Source organism: Ischnura elegans, chromosome 9 (assembly GCF_921293095.1).
Source record: "Ischnura elegans chromosome 9, ioIscEleg1.1, whole genome shotgun sequence".
NCBI lineage: Eukaryota > Metazoa > Arthropoda > Insecta > Odonata > Coenagrionidae > Ischnura > Ischnura elegans.
Window position 1 is genome coordinate 111969331 of NC_060254.1, and position 19425 is coordinate 111988755.

Genomic DNA, 19425 nt, shown 5'->3' on the forward strand with positions numbered 1-19425 from the left:
ACATTGGCAGAGAATTTTTTTTCACTGCATTCACTTTGTTTTTCGAAAATATGAAAACAATTTTAATAAAAAAAGGATTTGTATAATCATTTGACTAATTATTAAACAATTTGTTAATGGCGTCACAGTGATGCCATCCGTACCCATGTGATAAATGCTCCAGATATTAATGAAACCCGTTACACAAACATTAGGAACGACTGACAACAAATTTCTACGTAGCAACTAAGAAGCTTGAAATAATTTCTGAAATGATAGTGGAATTGAATTTTACTATTGAATTATAAAATAAGATAAATATTTCTGCAGGTGTCATCCACTATCCATGCTTCAAATTTTGGGTAAATAGAAGCTTTCGAATTTTAATTTTCACATTTCTAAATTTTTAAATTTAATAGTAAGGGCCCCCGCGCACTGGCAACTTTAATCACCGGCAACTAAACAATTTACTCACCCAAGAGTTGCTCACTACCGCGCACTGGCGATTAAATAGTTGCCCCTCTGCTCAGTTTACAATGGATCTCGTGAAAGCAAGTTGTGTTGTTGGGCTCATTTTGAGACAGCGAAAAAATAAGCAAAGGAACAAAATGTTTTGGGTACAGTATTTGTCCTTATGGACTATCCTCTTTTTTAGAGGAATTTACATAAACTATACTGTATGTAAAATTGGTAGGAGAAGTTCATAGAACTTTCGTTTAATCTAAAATGTTGTTGCCTTTAATTCCAATTCATTATCAAGTTACTTATAAATGATCACAAATTCAATCACCTAAATATAATAGATATCTTAATCAAATTAAATAAATCTGGTTTATATAGGTACCAGGAATGATCTTCAATAGCTTTAATCGCAAATTGGGCACTAGAGAAGCTGTGAAAATGGTGAAGTGGCTATTTAAAATGGGACCAGATATCAGGGAAGTGATACATCCATCTAGTTATACATGGAAAGGAGACTAAACTATTGAAAAGAAACTATGTTGGATCGAGAAACACATGAGGAGGAAACTCAAGAAAATAAAATATGACGCGAGCTAGGAAGGATTGGGATGCAGTCAGTAGCGTAAATATGGGGGGTGAGGGGATAGATCCCCCCCAAACCATCAGAGAGAAAAAAAGATATTTCAAAAATTACCTAGTATTGAAATATAATAACTTTATCTGCTTAAATTTAAATTTTTAGCGCCAAAATGATGTGAAATGTATATCGAGGCATGTCATTTTCAAACATTTTCCTACCCCATGCCATCTCATCCCTCCCGCCCCCAAAGCATATTCCTAGTTACGTCACTGGCTGCAGTACAGTATTCTTTGGATTGAAATCACGATTTCAATACTGTGGAATCTTTGGGGATACATATTGTTTTCTTGTTTTTGCTAATCCTCTGTTCAGAATCGCTTACTTATCTTTGACATGTAAGTACCATTCCTCTATTATATCCATGATAAATTTGAATGAATTTTGCATGATTTCCGCCTTATATTAATTATAATTTGCTTCGTTCAAACAACTTTCATTTTATAATGCTCCATAGTTTTCAAAATGTGAAATTTATAAGGACCTGAAAAGAGCCTGAACCAAAAAATAAAGAAGAACGTTAGGATTATATTTCAGCATTAAATTTTAAACGAAAAATAAGTGGTTCTATGGAGTAGAACTCCATAGAACAGGAGACCTGTGCAGATTAGCTCCAAATTTGCTGCAGGAACGATTGGCGCCACCTCAGTCGAATTAAGACTCGATTTTTAACATGGATTGCCGAATCTTTCCATAAGGGTATATGACCGTTGGTTGTGAATTTATGGCTTCCAAATAGAATCCAGGGCTTGTTCAATAAATTAAAGTACTGCAAATAATCCCAAAAGTTAATGAGGCCGGAGCAACATTTGCAGTAAAATTGAGAAATAGGAAGAAAGAACGGAAGGAAAAAATTAAAGAAATGGTGGCGTCGAGTGAAGGTGTAACGCATATACCGTAGCGGAAGGACAAATCAACCTACCCAATGTGGTGTTTATAAATAGAAATCCTATTTCGAACAACAGAAATGATTGAAATAATTGAAGGTGTTGACTTGAACGAAGAAAAATAAATGAATCAAGATCAGAAACGTAGATGGAATGCAAGAAATTCCAAGGCCAGCATTATATAGTCTCTACAATAGAGATCCGTGGTCCACCATGTATAATGTTCTGTGAAACAGTAGTAGTTGGACAAGTAGAAAGGAGAAAAATTGGAAAGTGAAGAAAAGAATTTCGAAGAATCTCAAGAGTATAAAGAAAATGAATACGAAGAAAATTTAATGAAAGGTGTTAAATGAAGGGAAGGTGTAACTATGTGAGTAAAATTATTCTGAGGTTGTTGTGTATTTACATAATGGAAGTAAGTGAAGTCGTAAATATATGGCCTCCAAATACAGTCCAGAGCATTTTCAGTTATTAAAATTACCGTAAATAATCCCAAAACTTAAAAACTATGAGACCTTTGCAAAACGCGTCCTGCAAAACACTTCCCAAGATGCGCTCCAAACAAGTGCCGTCAAGCAACTGAAAAGTTGACAGTGCGCGGGGTTGGGTAAACACCCACCCGATCTATTCCTGCCGGCAACAATTTAATCACCCTCAGAATAGGTCCGGACGCAATTATTTAGTTGCGGCAACTAAAAAGTTGCCAGTGCGCGGGGCCACAGTCAATGCCGTGTTTTTCAATTGAACTTCCATAAAGCAACTAAATAGTTGCTTTGCAAAAGTTGCCAGTGCGCGGGGGCCCTAACTTAAATTTGCATGCAAACACATGAAAGTTATTTTATCTTTTTGACATTTTCTTTTGTGTTAATGCTGCAAAAATTAACTAATAATTGTGAAATTCTTTGAAAAAAGGGTTCAAACACAGCCCTGGAACTTCTGCACATCATACACCATCAGAAGTAAACTGATTCGCCACTTTTCAGTCTTTCTTAGGACGTGAGGAGGGTTATTTCTTCTGTTTGTCCTTGGAGGTGCCAAAAATGGGTAAAATGGCCCCCGCATCCTCAGGAAGGGCCCCAAAATTTCCGGCAAAAACCCCCATTTCAAAATCGTGGCTATGCGACTGTATAAACTTTGCCCACAGAGAAGAAATCTATTGATTAATTTTTGCACGACTTTGCTTGCTTGTCCCCTGCCTCCAACATCAGGATCCTTTGCCCCAGTGTAAATTATAGCATCTAGCACGAGGTCATTATATAATGTTCTGCCATGTTTGTGACGCCAAAGCAACATGGACTGATGAAGAAGAGTTCTTTACCCAGATATTAAATTTCTTTCATTCTTTGAGTGAATAAATTCAAAAGGGGTCAAATTTTATGCAAGGGGTCTCTTGGTATCGGATCATCTACTCCAGGGTTCCTGCCAAAGTGCATGCAACGGAAAATTAGTTGAAATAAGTCTCGGGAAAAAGTGCTGTGAAGGCAAGAAAAATCGAAGATATTTTCCTACCTTTTCCAATAATCTGGGATGGATGGCCATCTTACAATACTTCATACAATCATACATTAGGTATATCAGATCAAAAATGTCTCCCATTCCCCACAATTAAGATTCCTATGCTCGGTTATCCTTGAAGAACTGCATGTTGAGATGCATTGGCAATATGGACAAAAGCCTTTCAGATGAGAATATTTCCTCCAACTCCCACATACTTGCATCCTCAAAGTAAACTTCAGTTAACACCTATAAAATATATTACAATAAAATACATAACACCTACAAAATACACAAGACTGATGAGGTTGCTCTTTTGCAGTCAGAAAGAGATGTAAGTGTTAACATTTACAACCGACATACAAGAAATATCTAAACGTGTGTGTTCCAGATAAAACGGCAACGTATAATAATCCAAAAATAATAGTTTCTTTGCGCATAAAAATTTTGCTGACTTTCTTTTCTGATTATAATAGCTCTATTTGGCCGCAGTAAAATATGTGAATTGCTTCAAAGTTAAAAAAAAACCTATGCAGAGAAGACCCAATGCAGTGTTCCATGTATACACTTGAGTAAATTAAGCCAGAGGTAGTTTTATTGCGAGGAGATATTCTAAGCCTAGTTCACCAAAGGCTGATACATAAACGGTCCTTGGGATTTGAAAATAGGAATAAAATTAAAAATAAAGGTTTCTCCCATATTTCACAAAAGTGGCTAAATATATGTAAAATATGTACTGAAATGTCGAATAGAAAAAGGCCATAGGGTAATATTAGAAAAAAATAAAATCTCTATAGAGGAGTGAAAATGCACATAATCGAAAGATGTCTGAAGGAGAGACTGTACTAATAGCAAGAGTCACAAAAACAGAGAAGGAAGAGCTGGCCTTCTCAACGACATGCACACAACAGAATACTTGCATACATTTCTCATAAGAATGGCAAGAATACTTCTAAAAGAATACTTCTAGGACTAAAACGGGAATAATAACCTTCAAATGTGGTAACATTTAGCACAAATAATCAGAGGAGTAAAGAAAATATCACATTTAAATTTTTTTTGCAATGGCAAAAAATCTTACAAATTAAAAAGTACTCCATAAATGTAAAAAAAGTACCTAAAAAATATTAACTATTTTTAAAAACAGAAGGCATATCCAGGTAGCCTAATCCAGTGTGTGTGCGGGAAACCATCACGAGAGTAGACAGAACAGAGAGTGGAGGAGCGCAGGGAGCGATTGAAGGACATAGGTCAGCGTGTGATGCCACCCGCCTGTTGGCAGGACCTACGCTGGGCATCAATGCTATGCCATCCGCACTCAATGTGTTAAATGAGCAATAAATAAATAAAGTATGAAGAGGAAAATAAAACGTATTAGTTGCACCTACCTAGTTGTTTTCCCCAAGGCCAGGATCCACAAATGTAGTGTAAGTATGTACCCTCATATCTTGCTCTTCACCTTACACTCTCTCCTCTGGGATGGCATGCCAAGTTATCACCAAAGAATCCCAACCTCTCTTCCCTTCAGGATCACTCTATCCAATAGATTCCCAGGAAACAAAAGAAAGGAGACAAGAGATATTAGTGCATTACATATTATGGTATAAGTACTAGTTCGTAAGATAATCTAATATATGTATACACTACATAGAGATGTCCAAAACAGAACCATTTCATACACCATGTCCGAACCTTTATTTGAAACAAAATAGACAGCAATACAGTTTAGTGCCTCCAAATTCATAGTGTGAGTCATTTGCCTTTCAATGACATGCTGAAGTATCCATAGGAATATAGAAATTTTTAGAATCATCTAACTGGAGCAACTCAAAGATGAATCTTAGGAGTTGATAATAATCCACCAGTTACAACCTAAACCTCTCTCTAAATCTACTACATTATCGTGTTCCTCCAATGAAAGGAATTAAAAAAAAATACTGTATCCATTGACAAAAGACAGGTGAAATTGAGGGCATTTCTAAAACTATGGTAGAACTCACAAATAATACCAAATACTTTTGTATATTTTTTTCATTTACATTTCTGGTTAAATTATTGCAAAGCTGATTTTTACATTTTGAGTGCTACTGGTTTACAGTTAATCTTTCTATCATATGCATAATTCTAACCATCCAGTGATGTGTTTCTCTACTGTTGGTGATGACTTTTTGGGGGCTAACTTGATGCTCTTCGAATCCTTGCCAGAAAATGCTCAAAATTTTATCAATAGTAGTCGAATCACAGAAATTCTGGGTACTAAGGGTAACAAACCCTCAACACCCTTACTTGGTCTTTCACTCAAATTGACTAATGGCTCCCACATCCCTTGAGCATTTTATGCAAGCAAACCCTGCTGCTGAGAATGCATAGTAACACGAAGACAGATTGTTCAATTTGACAGTCTTAACTAACCTAATGAATCCATAGAATAGTACAGTACAGCATTGGGGGGCGTCCATTAATTAGGGGATTTTTGCACCCCTCCCCCTTGCATGAGATTTGACTTAACCTCCCCTCCCCCCCAACTTCTAATCCAGGGTTCCCATTCTAACTGAATTATAAAAGTCATGGTTTTTTCCAGGTTTTCACGGTATATATTTTGTCAAATTCACGGTCTGTTTTTTTATTTGAGGAATAAATATTTATCACGTAAAAATCACCAGCCGCATGTTTGCTAAAAATTTAACAAACGCAATAAACGCCGGCAATGCAAACGCAGCAATGAAAGTGCTCTTTTTACGTTGCCTATCGTTAGCAAAATTTAGAGCTGGCTAAATGTTGAGAGTGGGAAAATGGAGGGTGGCAGGGAAGTGAAGAGGTGTCTGATTTTTCGCAAGTATTAATGAGCACTTTGGTTACCGGTCTTCCAATCACAGGCTTAAGGTCTGTCTCTCATCATTACACACGGACCAATAATTGCGCTTCGAATATACGTGTGCAGATAAAAGTGTGGACAGTGTCTGCAAGTTACTGACCTTGAAACCTGATGACTATATCGCTTTTTCTTTTGAATGGCCAATTGTAGTTCTAAAATCAACTTTGTGATGATTTTTAAGGTTTTATGATGAAATTCATGGCTATTTCCAGGTTTTTTCACGGTAGACAAAAGTAGAAAAATGATCCCCGAGCCTTGCGACTCCCAGAATATATCATCGCGGACTATATCAAGGAGGTCTTAAGAAAAAAGAACTGGTTTTGGGAAGGACAACATGGTTTCCGTAAGGGTTACTCCTGTGAAAGTCAATTATCATCTCTTTATCAGGATTTGGTGGAGGGGCTTGACAACGGGAAGCAAATCGATGGGGTTCTGATTGGTTTCTCAAAAGCTTTTGATAGGGTAGATCATGAGATTCTATTTTAAAAAATAAGCGTGCTCGGCTTGGATGGTAGGGTCGTAAAATGGATAAATTCATTTACCGTAGGTAGATCATAACGTGTTAGAGTCGGCCATATTTTTTCCGATGAATTCACTGCCACCTTAGGGGTACCGCAAGGAAGTGCGTTAGGCCCTTTGCTATTTATTATCTACGTAAATGATATTAGTGGGAATATAAAGAGCACAATTAGAATGTTTGCAGATGATTGCATTATTTATAGAGTCATAGACAAAGTAGATGATTGTATCATCTTACAAAATGACCTAAATACTTTGGATAAGTGGTCTGAAGAAAATAAAATGATCATCAATGCCAGAAAAACTAATCTAATTAGATTTCGGAAAGGTAGGAGTTGCGTACAAAATGATTACCATATTATGGGTGAGTTACTGTCTGAAACCAAAAGTTGTAATTACCTAGGAGTGACATTAAGCTGGGATTTGCAATGGGGACCACATATCGAAAAAACTGCAACCAAAGCTTTCAGGGCATTACATTTTTTGATGAGGACACTTGGAAAAAGCTGTAAAAAAACAAAGGAATAGGGTAGTTTCCTTCATCAAAGAAAACGAAAGGCATTGATTGCGATTCGTTACCCACCATTACTGTATTCATAATATACAAATTATTTTGTTTTAGAAATACCGGTTTAGACGAATGGCAATGGTCCATTTTTATCCTCATTTGAAAAGGGCCAGATTGGCGCCCATGCCATGCCACTCTACGTGACGTCACAGGGACCTAGTTTCTATACGAGAAGATAGGAGTTATACATCGTCTGAGGTTACCAATGCATGCATGAGGCGCAGAGCTCAGGGAAACATGTCTTAATAATTACTTATTAAAACTGGCTAAGGTCGGAAAGTTTTCTTCATTTGATAAGGTATTAATAATCCTTATTTAAGCCAAGCGCTACCAGCCAGCAGGGGTACTCAGCTACCCGCTAGCATCCTGCGTCGTATCAGCGCTCAACTCGCCTCAAGGTCACCTCACAGGGCGGCAGCGGGAACCAGAAATACGTCACACCGAGAGATTTCCCGGCATTCATACTGACGCGTCGCGTTTTCGCACGCTTGAAAATTTTCGCTTTTCATTTAATCGTGAAAAATAGATATCGTCATGTAAAAATCTAAAAGCGTGAAATACGTACTCCAGGAGTAATAATCTTTCGATTTAGGCAATAAAAAAATATTAGGAAACCACCCTATTCGCATATAAAACATTTGTTAGGCCCATTCTAGAATACGTTTTTACAAAATACATTCTGAAGTCAGTATGGGATCCTCATTTGAATCAGGAGATCAAGCAACTAACATAAGTTCAGCGATTAGCAGCTAGATTTGTTTTCGGAAATTTCAGAAGGAAGGCAAGCATCACGGAAATGTTAAAAACGCTGGGCTGGAAATCTTAAAAGTCAAGGAGGAAGAAAGCACGCTTGAAGTGTATATTTAAAACTTACAGTGGTGATCCTGCATGGAGGGACCTAACGAAGCTGCTAAAAGGACCAAGTTATCTGGGGAGGAGGGATCATAATTATAAGATTAAGGCCCCAAGGCAGCTGACAAATGGACTAAAATTTTCCTCCCTACATCGGGGGATAGAAGATTGGAATGGTTTACCAGAGGAAATTTTTTTTTAGTCCTTTCCAACTCACGCCACTATATTTATCAATAGGATAAATAAAATTGAATTTTGAGGGCTTTATAATCATATATTTTTTGAATTTGGTGTTTCTTGCCTATTTTACTTCGGTCTTAGTATATTATTGTGAAAAAATGGATTTTGAGGGCAATGAAAATGTAGAAATGTATTGTTTTTTTTGCTGATTTGGTGCTATGTATATGGGGACATGTATTGTGTAAAAAATGGTATTTTGAGGGCTTTTAAAAATTTTTTGGTTAAAAAAAATGTTTTGTATTTTGGTTTATGTATATTATTGTGTCTTAATGTACTTCCTAACTTTATATTACCACCCGACTTCATGGTCGACTTGTGACTAATTATTTAATAATAATAATATTCCCAGAGAATGCGGAAATGCTTATTTGGGGAAACTGGTAGGACGATTTAGTACAAAGATAAAGGAACATCTGAGGCATTTTAGGCTATACCAACCAGAAAAATCTGCGGTGGTAGAACACAGCACCAGAGATAACCATGCCATCCATTGGGAAGATATGAAGATCATTTCCCGAGAGAAAAAAAACTGGGAAAGAATTTCAAGGGAAGCAATAAAGATCCGGCTGATGAAAATAACCTCAGTAGAGATGGCGGTTACGCACTGACTGGAAACCTGTCCTCCAAAGAATCCCATTGGCCAAATCTAAGGACCAATCAGAGTGGACTTGAGGCCCCAAGGACCGCTATATTAGACGAATACTTTCCAAGCCATGACATTCAGCCCTGATGGCGATGGAGTACGACACGTGCCCTGAAACATTGGCAGCCATGGAGGAGATTATGCAGGAGGAGCAGCCCTCATAATACCCTTTTTCCTAACTGATGGCGGGTGACCTTGAGCGCGCTCACCCACTGCCACCCACTCTTCTAGACAAAAAAGAGTGAAAGCAGGTGAAAGTGTGTACGAGGCCGGAGTCTCTCTCCGACTTTCGTGCAGTGAACATCGCTCTCCAGCAGGCAGTGTTGCCAAGCTTAATCTGTGGAGATTGCACTTGTACTGTCTCACGTACAGTTATTCCCACGGACTGGCAACGCTGGTCGGCCGTATGGAGGGAAAAGGGAAGGGGATGGAGGAGAATGATCAAGTGGAATGGGAGTCGCTTTTTATTGGCTACTAGCTATCTACCGCCAAGCCGCCAACATTTTGGAAAAAGGGTATAGCATGCACCTGGAAAGCATCAGATTTTATTTCTGATTAACTGTAATTATATATAATTTTGCATAATACTACTTGAAAGCATTCGTAGCCTCGTGGACTTATTTTTGCCTGTGGAAATTAGGAAGTAGCAAGCATTGAGATAACATTTAGCCATCTTAATGGTAGAAAATATGAGAATGCTGGAGCGTACTCCTTCAGAAATAGATAAGGTCCCTTCCTTTTTTCTCTTACTGGTAACTTTCCTCTCTTGCACAGGAATGACCTTTGTTCGACTTCGAAAATTACTATAATAAATAATTACTAAAATACTAAATAAATAAAAATCCAATGCTCACAATTATTTAAATGTTTTGCAAATAGTTTTGGTCCTTGTTTAAAAAAGGTTTCTTATATTCATTCATCTTAAATCAAAATTTCCTCACAGTGCAATATTAAATATCAGGTGAACTGCAAGTCAGATAACTCTAGAAAATGAAGTTAGAAATGTCAGGTGACATTAAATATGCAGTGTGAAAAATTATTATTTCATAAGATTAATTTCTATAACTTAAGTTTGTCAACCATTGAATTGGAGTGAAATCATAAAGTTATTGTGTGGCATACGATTGGATTATATCCTTTGTCAAAATCAGAAAAAAAAATAAGTAGGACTGCAATGCAGCACAAGTGATTCTCAATCCCAAATCACCACAAGGGTGCCTCAATTAAGGCTTAAGGTTCAAAATTAGGTCCTCTTTTCATCACCTACATACATAAAAGATTCGTCAACACATCCGAATCAAGAGCAGGTAGTGGTATATGTTATTGATACCAACCAAATTATTTATTAATAACCATTTTACTTCAGATTCAATAGAACAGTAGAAAAATGCGAACCACGCTATCAATGAAATGATTAGTTGGACAAACACAACTCAATTAAATTCCACGTATGTCAAGAATGGTGCAAGGAACAAATGCTGGATATGCTGGAATGCAATTCTGTCATTCCTAAGCAGAACATGCTGTGCATATTCATTGAGAATCATTGCAAGTAACACAACTTTTTCCTGCACATCCTTTATTTTCTACCGACAGGTTATTCGCTATTATCAATTCATTTTTTAATTGGACTTACCTAACCATTCATCAGATGCCGCCAGTGTTTAACCATGGTGTTTAAACTGCCAAAGCAAATTGATTCATTTCTCCACCACTAAAACTCTCACATCAAGCCTACTTATTAAGAGCAATCATATTGAGTCAATTGAGTCGGTGTCCTCTCTTCAGCTTCTGGGTGTATGCTTGGAGTTCTTGTGCATGCGGTTGCCTGTGAGAATGCCTAGAAAGCATTGAAGACAATGTGCTCAAGTTATGGACACTGAACTATGTAGCTTCAATTGAGCTATGTGGAATACTCAGAAGAGAAAAAAGATGAATACTCGTCAATATGTTGCCATAATAAACAATTCTGTATTATAGGAGAATCAAGAAATGTGTTACGGAGATTGATGACAAAGTGCTAGGCAATGTCTATCTAAACAGCCTGAGTAGAAGTTTTTGATCAGAGTTACTGGGAAGGACAAAGTTAGCTTCAGGGGAAGTATTGGCTGGCATGCTATTAGTAGAGCAGAAGATGTTATATAAGCAAAGGGAGAATGAAGGGCTAAAATCAGACGATAACAACAATAAACATCAAGTTTACAAGGTCACCAAGGAATCAGAGTACTCTCGAGACTGGAGTAAGCAAATTTAAAGGCAAAGGAAGGAATATGTAAAGGTAAATCTGGAAGAAAAAAAGTCATCCTTCTGTCTATTATGTCGTGGAACAGAGGGACATCTATCTTTCCAGTGCCCTGATAAGAAACCAAATTCAATCGGGAAGAATCAGAATTTTGAGTCTGGAAAGGAAGGGCGAACTTCTGCCATTACAAGGGGATATAAAAAGTATCGGAGGTGGGGGATTGTGGCTACTAGACGGTGGAGAATCAGACCACATGAGAAATAGGAAGGATTTATTCATTAATCTTCACCCTATTACTGATCAAGTTGTTGTGGGTGATGGCAATCCCCTATAAGTCAGAGGAATAGGTACAATATGATTAGAGATCTACAGGAATGTGGTGCTTTTGATATTGATATTTTAGATGTACTGTACATCCCTGACTCGAAGGATATATCACTCTCACCAGGAGTGTTAGACAAGAAAGGAATGAAGTTCTCGTGCTACCAATGAGTAAATGAGATATCTGATATTGGAATAGTTTTCTTGAAGGCATTTCTTGACAACTATTTATACTACATCACTACAGTGTGAGGAGTCAGCATTGAGGATGTCAAGATTATTTCAGTGGCTAAGGAAGAATCTAGAGTATCCACCTTAATGTGGCATGATAGACTAGGGCATCTAAATGAATATTATTATTATAAAATTTAGCATATCACTTTGTGACACTTATAATGCAGGAAAAATGAAGAGGCTAAAATTTCCATGGAAATACTACATCCTTGCCAGGAACTACCACAGCCGCATACACACAGACTGGAAAATTTTATCCTTTGAAGATATGAGTGCAGTGGACACTGCTAGATCAGACTTATTTCTTAAATAGTTCACTGATTGTTTAATGCCTGCATCCAACCTACCTACTAACCACGATCACTCCCTTACTTCTTGCACCAATCACTGCCTCTCTCGAAATGAAACTGTTCCCCAAGAGGTTTTTATTTTTCTTTGTAGAATCTCACTAGACTGTTGCCTTTGTCATGATGGCCTTAGTTCTGTCTTTGTACCAAACTGTGCCTCCTACCGCTCAACACCCCTGGGCCTCCTATAGAATCGCTGCTTCTTGCTTGGGATCTTTCCTCTTCAATGGAAAATAGCAAACATTATTCCAATCCATAAATCAGGCCAAACATCTGATGTTACTAACTTTTGACCAATTTCTTTACTTTCCTCCCTATACTCTGTTGCGGAAAGGATTAACCTGAACATACCCTATTACTTAACTTCACTTCCTCACCTGTCTAGCAATCAACATGGCTTCCTTCCCAGTTAGTCATATCTGACTAACTTATCAGTTTTTCAAAGCCATGCTGTTAGCTCAATAGCCAAGTATATGCAACTTTAGTCCATCGTCCTTGATTTTTCTTAAGTGTTTCATTCTCTCAACCATGCCCTACTATTTCACAAGCAATTCAACATACACCGCAGCTTTCTGGTTCTCCTTAAATCCTTCCTGAGCAATAAAACACAATTGGTTATTCATTCAGACACCTCTTCCCACTGGTCTGCCGTAACTTCTAGTGTTCCTCAGGGTAGTGTTTTGGAACCATATCTATTCACTCTCTTCGTTGACAATCACGCCTCCCTATTGTCTCACTCCCAAACTCATACCTTTCTTTACTCTAATGACTGTAAAATCTTTAAACAAACTCAGGGTTCACCTGACTGCCAAGACCTTCAAAATGCCTTATACAAGACCACTAAATGGTGCAATACCTGGAAACTTAACTTTAACTCATATAAATGCAGTACCATCTCAATATCCCTTAAAAAACAACCACTTAAATTTAGCTACTCAATCAATTCTTACCCGCTCAATCGTGTCCTGCCGGTGAATGATATAGGAATTCTACCTGACAATAAACTTAGCTTTTCTGACCATATCCAATTGATTAAAAATAAAGTAATGTCACTTTTGTATTCTTCATCGCTTCACGGAAATCTCTCACCCCATAGCCCTACAATCGTTCTTTTCAACATTTATTCTGTCAATCACTTCCTATTGCTCTCTCATCTAGTCCATCTCATCCCCAACTAACCTTGCAACTCATAACAGCCTAACTACATAGTATCTTTGACACGATTGTAAAATACAGAGTACCCCATTTCCGCGACATGCCGACCGATTCCATCTTATCTTCCATTGGTATCCCTAATCTCTCCAATCAAAGAGCAAAAATTTACTAAAAAGTAAATTAAACTCTCAATTTGAATATTGATTCTCCAGCATTACTTTCCTTTGATAATGCTAGAGTCTCTATCCCCTCCACTCATTCCCATTCTTTTCTCCACTCACCCATCCCCAGACTTTCTCTTGCTAAATGTTTCCGGCACCCCGCCTCTCCTCACTCCTTAACTCCTCTACCTAACTCTAATGAATAACTAACATTGATGCACTCCTGCTCTAATCCGAATCTTTCATCAACCTTGCTATGTACCATATAACTGTAAAAAACTAAAAAAACACCTTCTTCCCCTTTCCTATTAGCGTTGAATTATTTTTTGTGCTTGTAATCTTGTTTCTTATGTTTTTGCTGTTTAAATTTTAAAATTTTTACTAATGCCTATAATTATCGTGATGTTTATTGGCAGAAATGCCATGCATGGACAACTTAAATAAATAAACCTTTGCAAGGCTGTATAGAGACTTGGCTACTTGGCCTTATGGTAACCTTGGATCCTTCGTAGGGCTGATGCACGGCCGTGGCTGATGGGACCCCACTAACGACGCCCTCGTATTACCACAAACACACTCCGGTGGCTATTTTTGCTAAAAGTTACTTCCACACCAGGGACCACCACAGGCCACGCACACCACCCAGATGTTTTACTTTGTGAGGCAGTAGTGACCTCGCTAAGGTAACCTAGGTTAAAATTTGTGGTCCTTAGCAGAGCTAATGGGACCCAGCTAAGGACGTCTAGTTATGGCCACAATCACACAAATCTTCTACTTACACACACAGTAGGGCGCAAATTTTCCCCTATGAAAAAATTGTATAAAACTGTTTCAAATTGTATAAAAATTTGAAACAGTTTTATACATAATATATCATAACAGGTGATTTTAACATCAACTTCCTTGAAGATTCCAAAGCGAAATGTGATTTTTTTAGATCTAATAACCTCTTTTGGCATTCATGCCTCCAACAGTGAGCCAACTAGAGTGAGTAAACACTCTCAAACTGTCTTGGACAATATCCTGACTAATATTGATCTGGTTAATGTTGAAACCAAAATTATTACTTCACATATATCTGATCATTACCCTCTTCACTCCACAATTTCAGTTTCCTCTACCTACAACTGTAATAAACATTATAAAAGGTATTTCACTAGTCAAAATCTCGCAGTCCTCTGCGACATGCTGCATTGTCATGACTGGTCTAGCCTATATAGTTTTGAATCTTTTGATAATAGCTTTGATTACTTTTACTCTAATTATCAATATTATTTTGATATCTGCTTTCCTTTAGTTCTAAAAAATACTAAAAACTTGCCACTATCTGCAAACTGTAAAAACCCATGGGTTACTGATGAAATTCGGTGGCTATCAAGGTATATGAAAGATACAGCTCTATTGTATAAAAACAAACATGAACCTTCTGATAGATTGGAATACCTAACGTTAAAGAAAATGTATCGTAACACTTTAAGGTCTGCAAAGAAATCATTTAACAATAACAGAATTTTAAATGCGGACAATAAATCCAAAGAAATATGGAAAATTATAAAGGAATCCAAGCCTTGCATAAACCCTCTACATGATATCCAAATACATGATTCAAATGCGGTAATGCCAAATCTGACTACCTAAAGACAGCATCTGATTTTAATGAATTTTTCCTCTCACAGCAAGTACCTGCTAACTCAATTCCCTTGGACAATTATTATCAAATTCCTCACTCATGCCACTCATTATATTTGTATCCCTGTACTGACATAGAGCTGGCCAACATCACCAATAAATCTCTTATTAAAATTAGCTCAGGGTTAGATGGCATTCCTGGTATTGTCATAAAAAAATCCTTACATGTAATTAAAGATCATTTATTATTCTTAATTAATAATTCTCTAAGACTTGGAGTTTTCCCAGACCCCCTCAAGACTGCTAAAATTGTACCCCTCTACAAAGGGAAAGGTAACAAATACGATATAAATTCGTATCGACCTATCTCTCTGCTGAATCAGCTAGGGAAAATCTTTGAAAAGGTTTTTTATAACCGGCTGTCAATGTACCTTGAATCCAACGATTTACTATCCAGATATCAACTTGGGTTTAGGAAATCCAGATCTACCAAAACGGCCACCTACCATATGGTAAATAAAATTCTCTCAAATTTGGATAATAGAATTGAAACCATGGGTTTATATTTTGATTTTTCTAAAGCCTTTGACTTGGTAAATCACCAGCTTCTCCTGTGGAAACTTAGACGATATGGTGTTAGAGGCATCCCCTACAACTGGATAGAATCCTATCTGAGTGCACGGCATCAACATGTTGTACTATGTAAAAATGGTACAACATATATATCTCCTGGTAAAGAAGTAACATTAGGTGTACCACAGGGCTCTGTTCTGGGCCCTCTTTTATTCTTAATTTATATCAATGATTTACCTGAAACATTAAATTCTGTACTTGGAGCTGATCCAATACTCTATGCTGATGATACAAATGTTATAATATCAGCGTCATCAGTGAATAATTTGACTCACAGAGCTGTAAGTGTTGCCCAGTCTCTAAGTGACTGGTGCCAACAAAACTTTCTTAAACTAAATATTGATAAGTCTAGTTCCATTTACTTCTGTAACAAAAACAAATTGCCTGCTGATATATCAGTTGCCATAGATGGTAAATCTATCCCTCAAAAGTCTAGCACTAATTTTCTTGGAGTTGTGCTCAATATGTAAATCTATATCTTGGGATGAGCACATTTGCAAAACACGTGGTAGGCTAAGCTACATATGCTTTCTCATTAGAAATATAAGATATTCTGTAAATGTCAAGGTACTATTATCTATTTATTACAGTGAATTTTAATCTATTGTTGTATTTAGTATCTTGTTTTGGGGTTCCTCTGCCCATGCTGATTTTATTTTTAAAATACAAAAAAGGGCTGTTCGGCTTATGAGCAATGCTCCTTGTGATGCACCTTGTAAGCCTCTTTTCAAAAAACTGTCAATATTACCAATCCCATGCATATATATTTATATTGCCATTATGCATGTTCGTAATAACATATCTGAATACGTGACAAATGACAATTGCCATTCTCACTACACGAGAGCTTGTAAAGATCTACATCAACCATTTGTTAGCACACAAAATGTTGCTCTTGGGCCCAAGTCAATGGGATTAAGGCTTTATAATAGCTTACCAAAGGAAATTAAACATGAAGCAAAGAAACCTATGTTCAAAAAAAAGTTATTAACTTTTCTTAAAACTGAAATGTTTTATTCTGTAAAGGAGTTTTTGAAAGTGTGATTTTTTTGTCTTGACGTGTCCTATATTTGTATATGTACTACCACAAATCTCTGGACAAATAAATGTATTATTATTATTACAATTTTTTCATAGGAAAAACAGCCCAAAGAGAGCGTGGTCATAACAGATATACAAACACAATATAATACAAAATAACGAGGTTGAGCGTCAGATACGCGTAATTTGGCCACAATGTGGTCCTCTTAGGAAAGCAGAAGGGAAGGAATTCAGTTGCAACGCTAGATAGTAAGTATCCTTCCTAGACATTTACATGCGTACATCGTTCACATACAAAAACATCCCATTTGGTGAGGCCGTCATATGGCAGCAATGGGCATATATCACTATGTAGTAGCTATTGAAATCATTGGAAATTCTTTCCCATTTGATGTCCATTGAAAACAATGCACCAATGCCCTGCAGAGAGTGACCCCATTCATTGATGTCCAATGAACCATTAGCTAATAGTGAACGACTATATTTTAATTCTCTTCCCTTAGGATACATACAAAGCGGAGTGAAAGAATGTCTTCAAAAATAGGATGACTTCCGGTAACATGTTCCTTCCATTTCAATGAGCGGAGAACTTACCATACTGAATGAGTTACTCCGTCGTCCTTCCAGGATTCGCATCAGTAAAGTCGGTATATTCTATTCCATAAAACGCAGGTACAAATAAGTGTTTAATATTCTTTTAAGTTGAAAACAAATATACAATACTTCACTTCCGTAAACGTAAAAATCGTAATGGAGTCCCCTTGGTAAAAATATTTCAAAACGGGCTCGCCATTTTCCTATTTCAGCAATCAATTGTTTCAACCGAAACGTGACAACGTCGCGACGTCGCATTTAAATCGTGGATATTCCGGCTGCTGGTCTGTGCGTAAACACGTGTACGAAGAGAACTTCGGAGATGACGGTTGTTATTTACCTATGAATAGGGAATTAAGCATTGGCTGACAAAACTTTTCGCGCCTGTGCAAGGTCCCCTTAAGGTGTTTTTTTTTAATTTTTCTCTTACCAATTTTTTCTTATTGAAGTGGGCTGCCGACTTCATGTGTGTTGGTCGATTGTGGGCTTTATATATTTGGATTCCTGTGATTATGCACTATATCGTCTGCTCCTGTTACCTACCTGTGCATCCATTGACCTACGAGAGAAATGATGTCTGTATAAAGCTATTTTAATTATCTACCCACAGTGTTTTTGCAAGGAATGTATTAGTTTACAACATGGCAAATACTTCACTAGCGCAACAGCTCCGTCGCCTTGCCGTACCTCAGACGTCAATTCTGTTGTCGGACAAGAAGAGAGCATCTCTCCTTTTCGATCCAAAGGAGGCATCTAATCTTGATCCTGAAACAGTGTTGGAGATCGGTAATGAATACAACGTCAATCTACGAATTTTACTAATTGCCTGTGTGTGCACACAATTGATGATAATTTGCCATATTTTTTATTTCTTGTAGGTTTAAGTGGTCTTCGGGAATTGGCTGAAATAGGAGGCTCAGAATTTAGATGTTTCGAGAAAGATCTTTTTGATTCAACTTCAGTGGGTGTGGAACGTGCTGTCTTGACCAGGGATGCTAATGAAGCCCTTGACGAAAGAATAGATACATTTTTAATTTTGCTCAGTCCGTATGCACTTCTTAAACCATGCCATAAAGCCCTTGAGTGGCTTATAAGGAGGTATGTGATGTCAATTGAATTTTAAAATATTTGATCACAGGTGGTTGAAACTACATTCATAAGTCATATACCTATGCCTTGACCCTTCAGTTTACGGAGTTTATCTATTTTAATTATTTACAATTTTTTCACATTTCCATTGGCGAATTCGTGTAGCACTCTTAGCTTTATTTTAAAGCACACGTGAATGATTTACTTTAGTTCTATTTTTTTGAATTTCTGAATCAAAGGGTATGTTTTTCTAATTTTGGTGAAATATATCTGTTGGGATACTTGTACTAGCGAATTTGTTCGTATAATTTATGTTCAGCAATGGTTTGCATTACTTCAACTTGATATTCTCATGTGCCATATGATGTATTTAAAGGTGGATGCGAAGTTTGCAATTGCGATTCTTTTACGAAGCAGATGTATGAACTTTTGGTTATTACACATGGTCTGGGTAGCAAAAGATCTTGTGCACCATCATCCGCACTCCTGTAATATGACCGCCATGTATCTCTCTTGGTCTTATCATGAGTGGTATGCTTTGTTGCTGCATATTGGGGAGTAGTAATTTTTTTCTTTCCTTGTACCCTTTGTTCGCAAGTGGAGGTGGATGCCTTACCATCATATACCCCCGTGTTAAGTAAATAACACGCTGCCTGCATCATTAGTTTTTTTATACAAGAATTCCGGTAATAGTTCTTTTTATTTTTAGGAAAGTGGAAAAAACGTCATACAAAGGTGGTTGAGAATAGTATTTAAAGCAAGTATTTTTTTTCTGTTAATAATTAAAGGCAACATTCTTCAACAACGGTTTAATCTCGACTGA

At 37.2% G+C, this 19425-nt stretch overlaps 2 protein-coding genes across 2 annotated transcripts in view; one reads left to right on the forward strand and one right to left on the reverse strand.

Annotated features, from left to right (window-relative positions):
* LOC124165830 (protein lethal(2)essential for life-like) overlaps positions 1 to 17678 on the reverse strand; it is a 60301-nt gene extending 42623 nt beyond the window's left edge. The window contains exons 1-2 of the mRNA XM_046543358.1: positions 17514 to 17678; positions 4848 to 4994 (exon numbers count right to left, since the gene is read on the reverse strand). The gene's annotated coding sequence lies outside the window, so the exon portion shown is untranslated. The remainder of the gene's footprint in view (positions 1 to 4847; positions 4995 to 17513) is intronic.
* Positions 17679 to 17784: 106 nt separating this feature from the next.
* The window catches only part of LOC124165829 (HEAT repeat-containing protein 1), a 144832-nt gene continuing 143191 nt past the window's right edge, over positions 17785 to 19425 (forward strand). Inside the window, exons 1-3 of the mRNA XM_046543356.1 lie at positions 17785 to 17917; positions 18124 to 18299; positions 18392 to 18611. Coding sequence (XP_046399312.1) covers positions 18155 to 18299; positions 18392 to 18611 — 365 coding nt within the window. The 5' untranslated portion in view covers positions 17785 to 17917; positions 18124 to 18154. The remainder of the gene's footprint in view (positions 17918 to 18123; positions 18300 to 18391; positions 18612 to 19425) is intronic.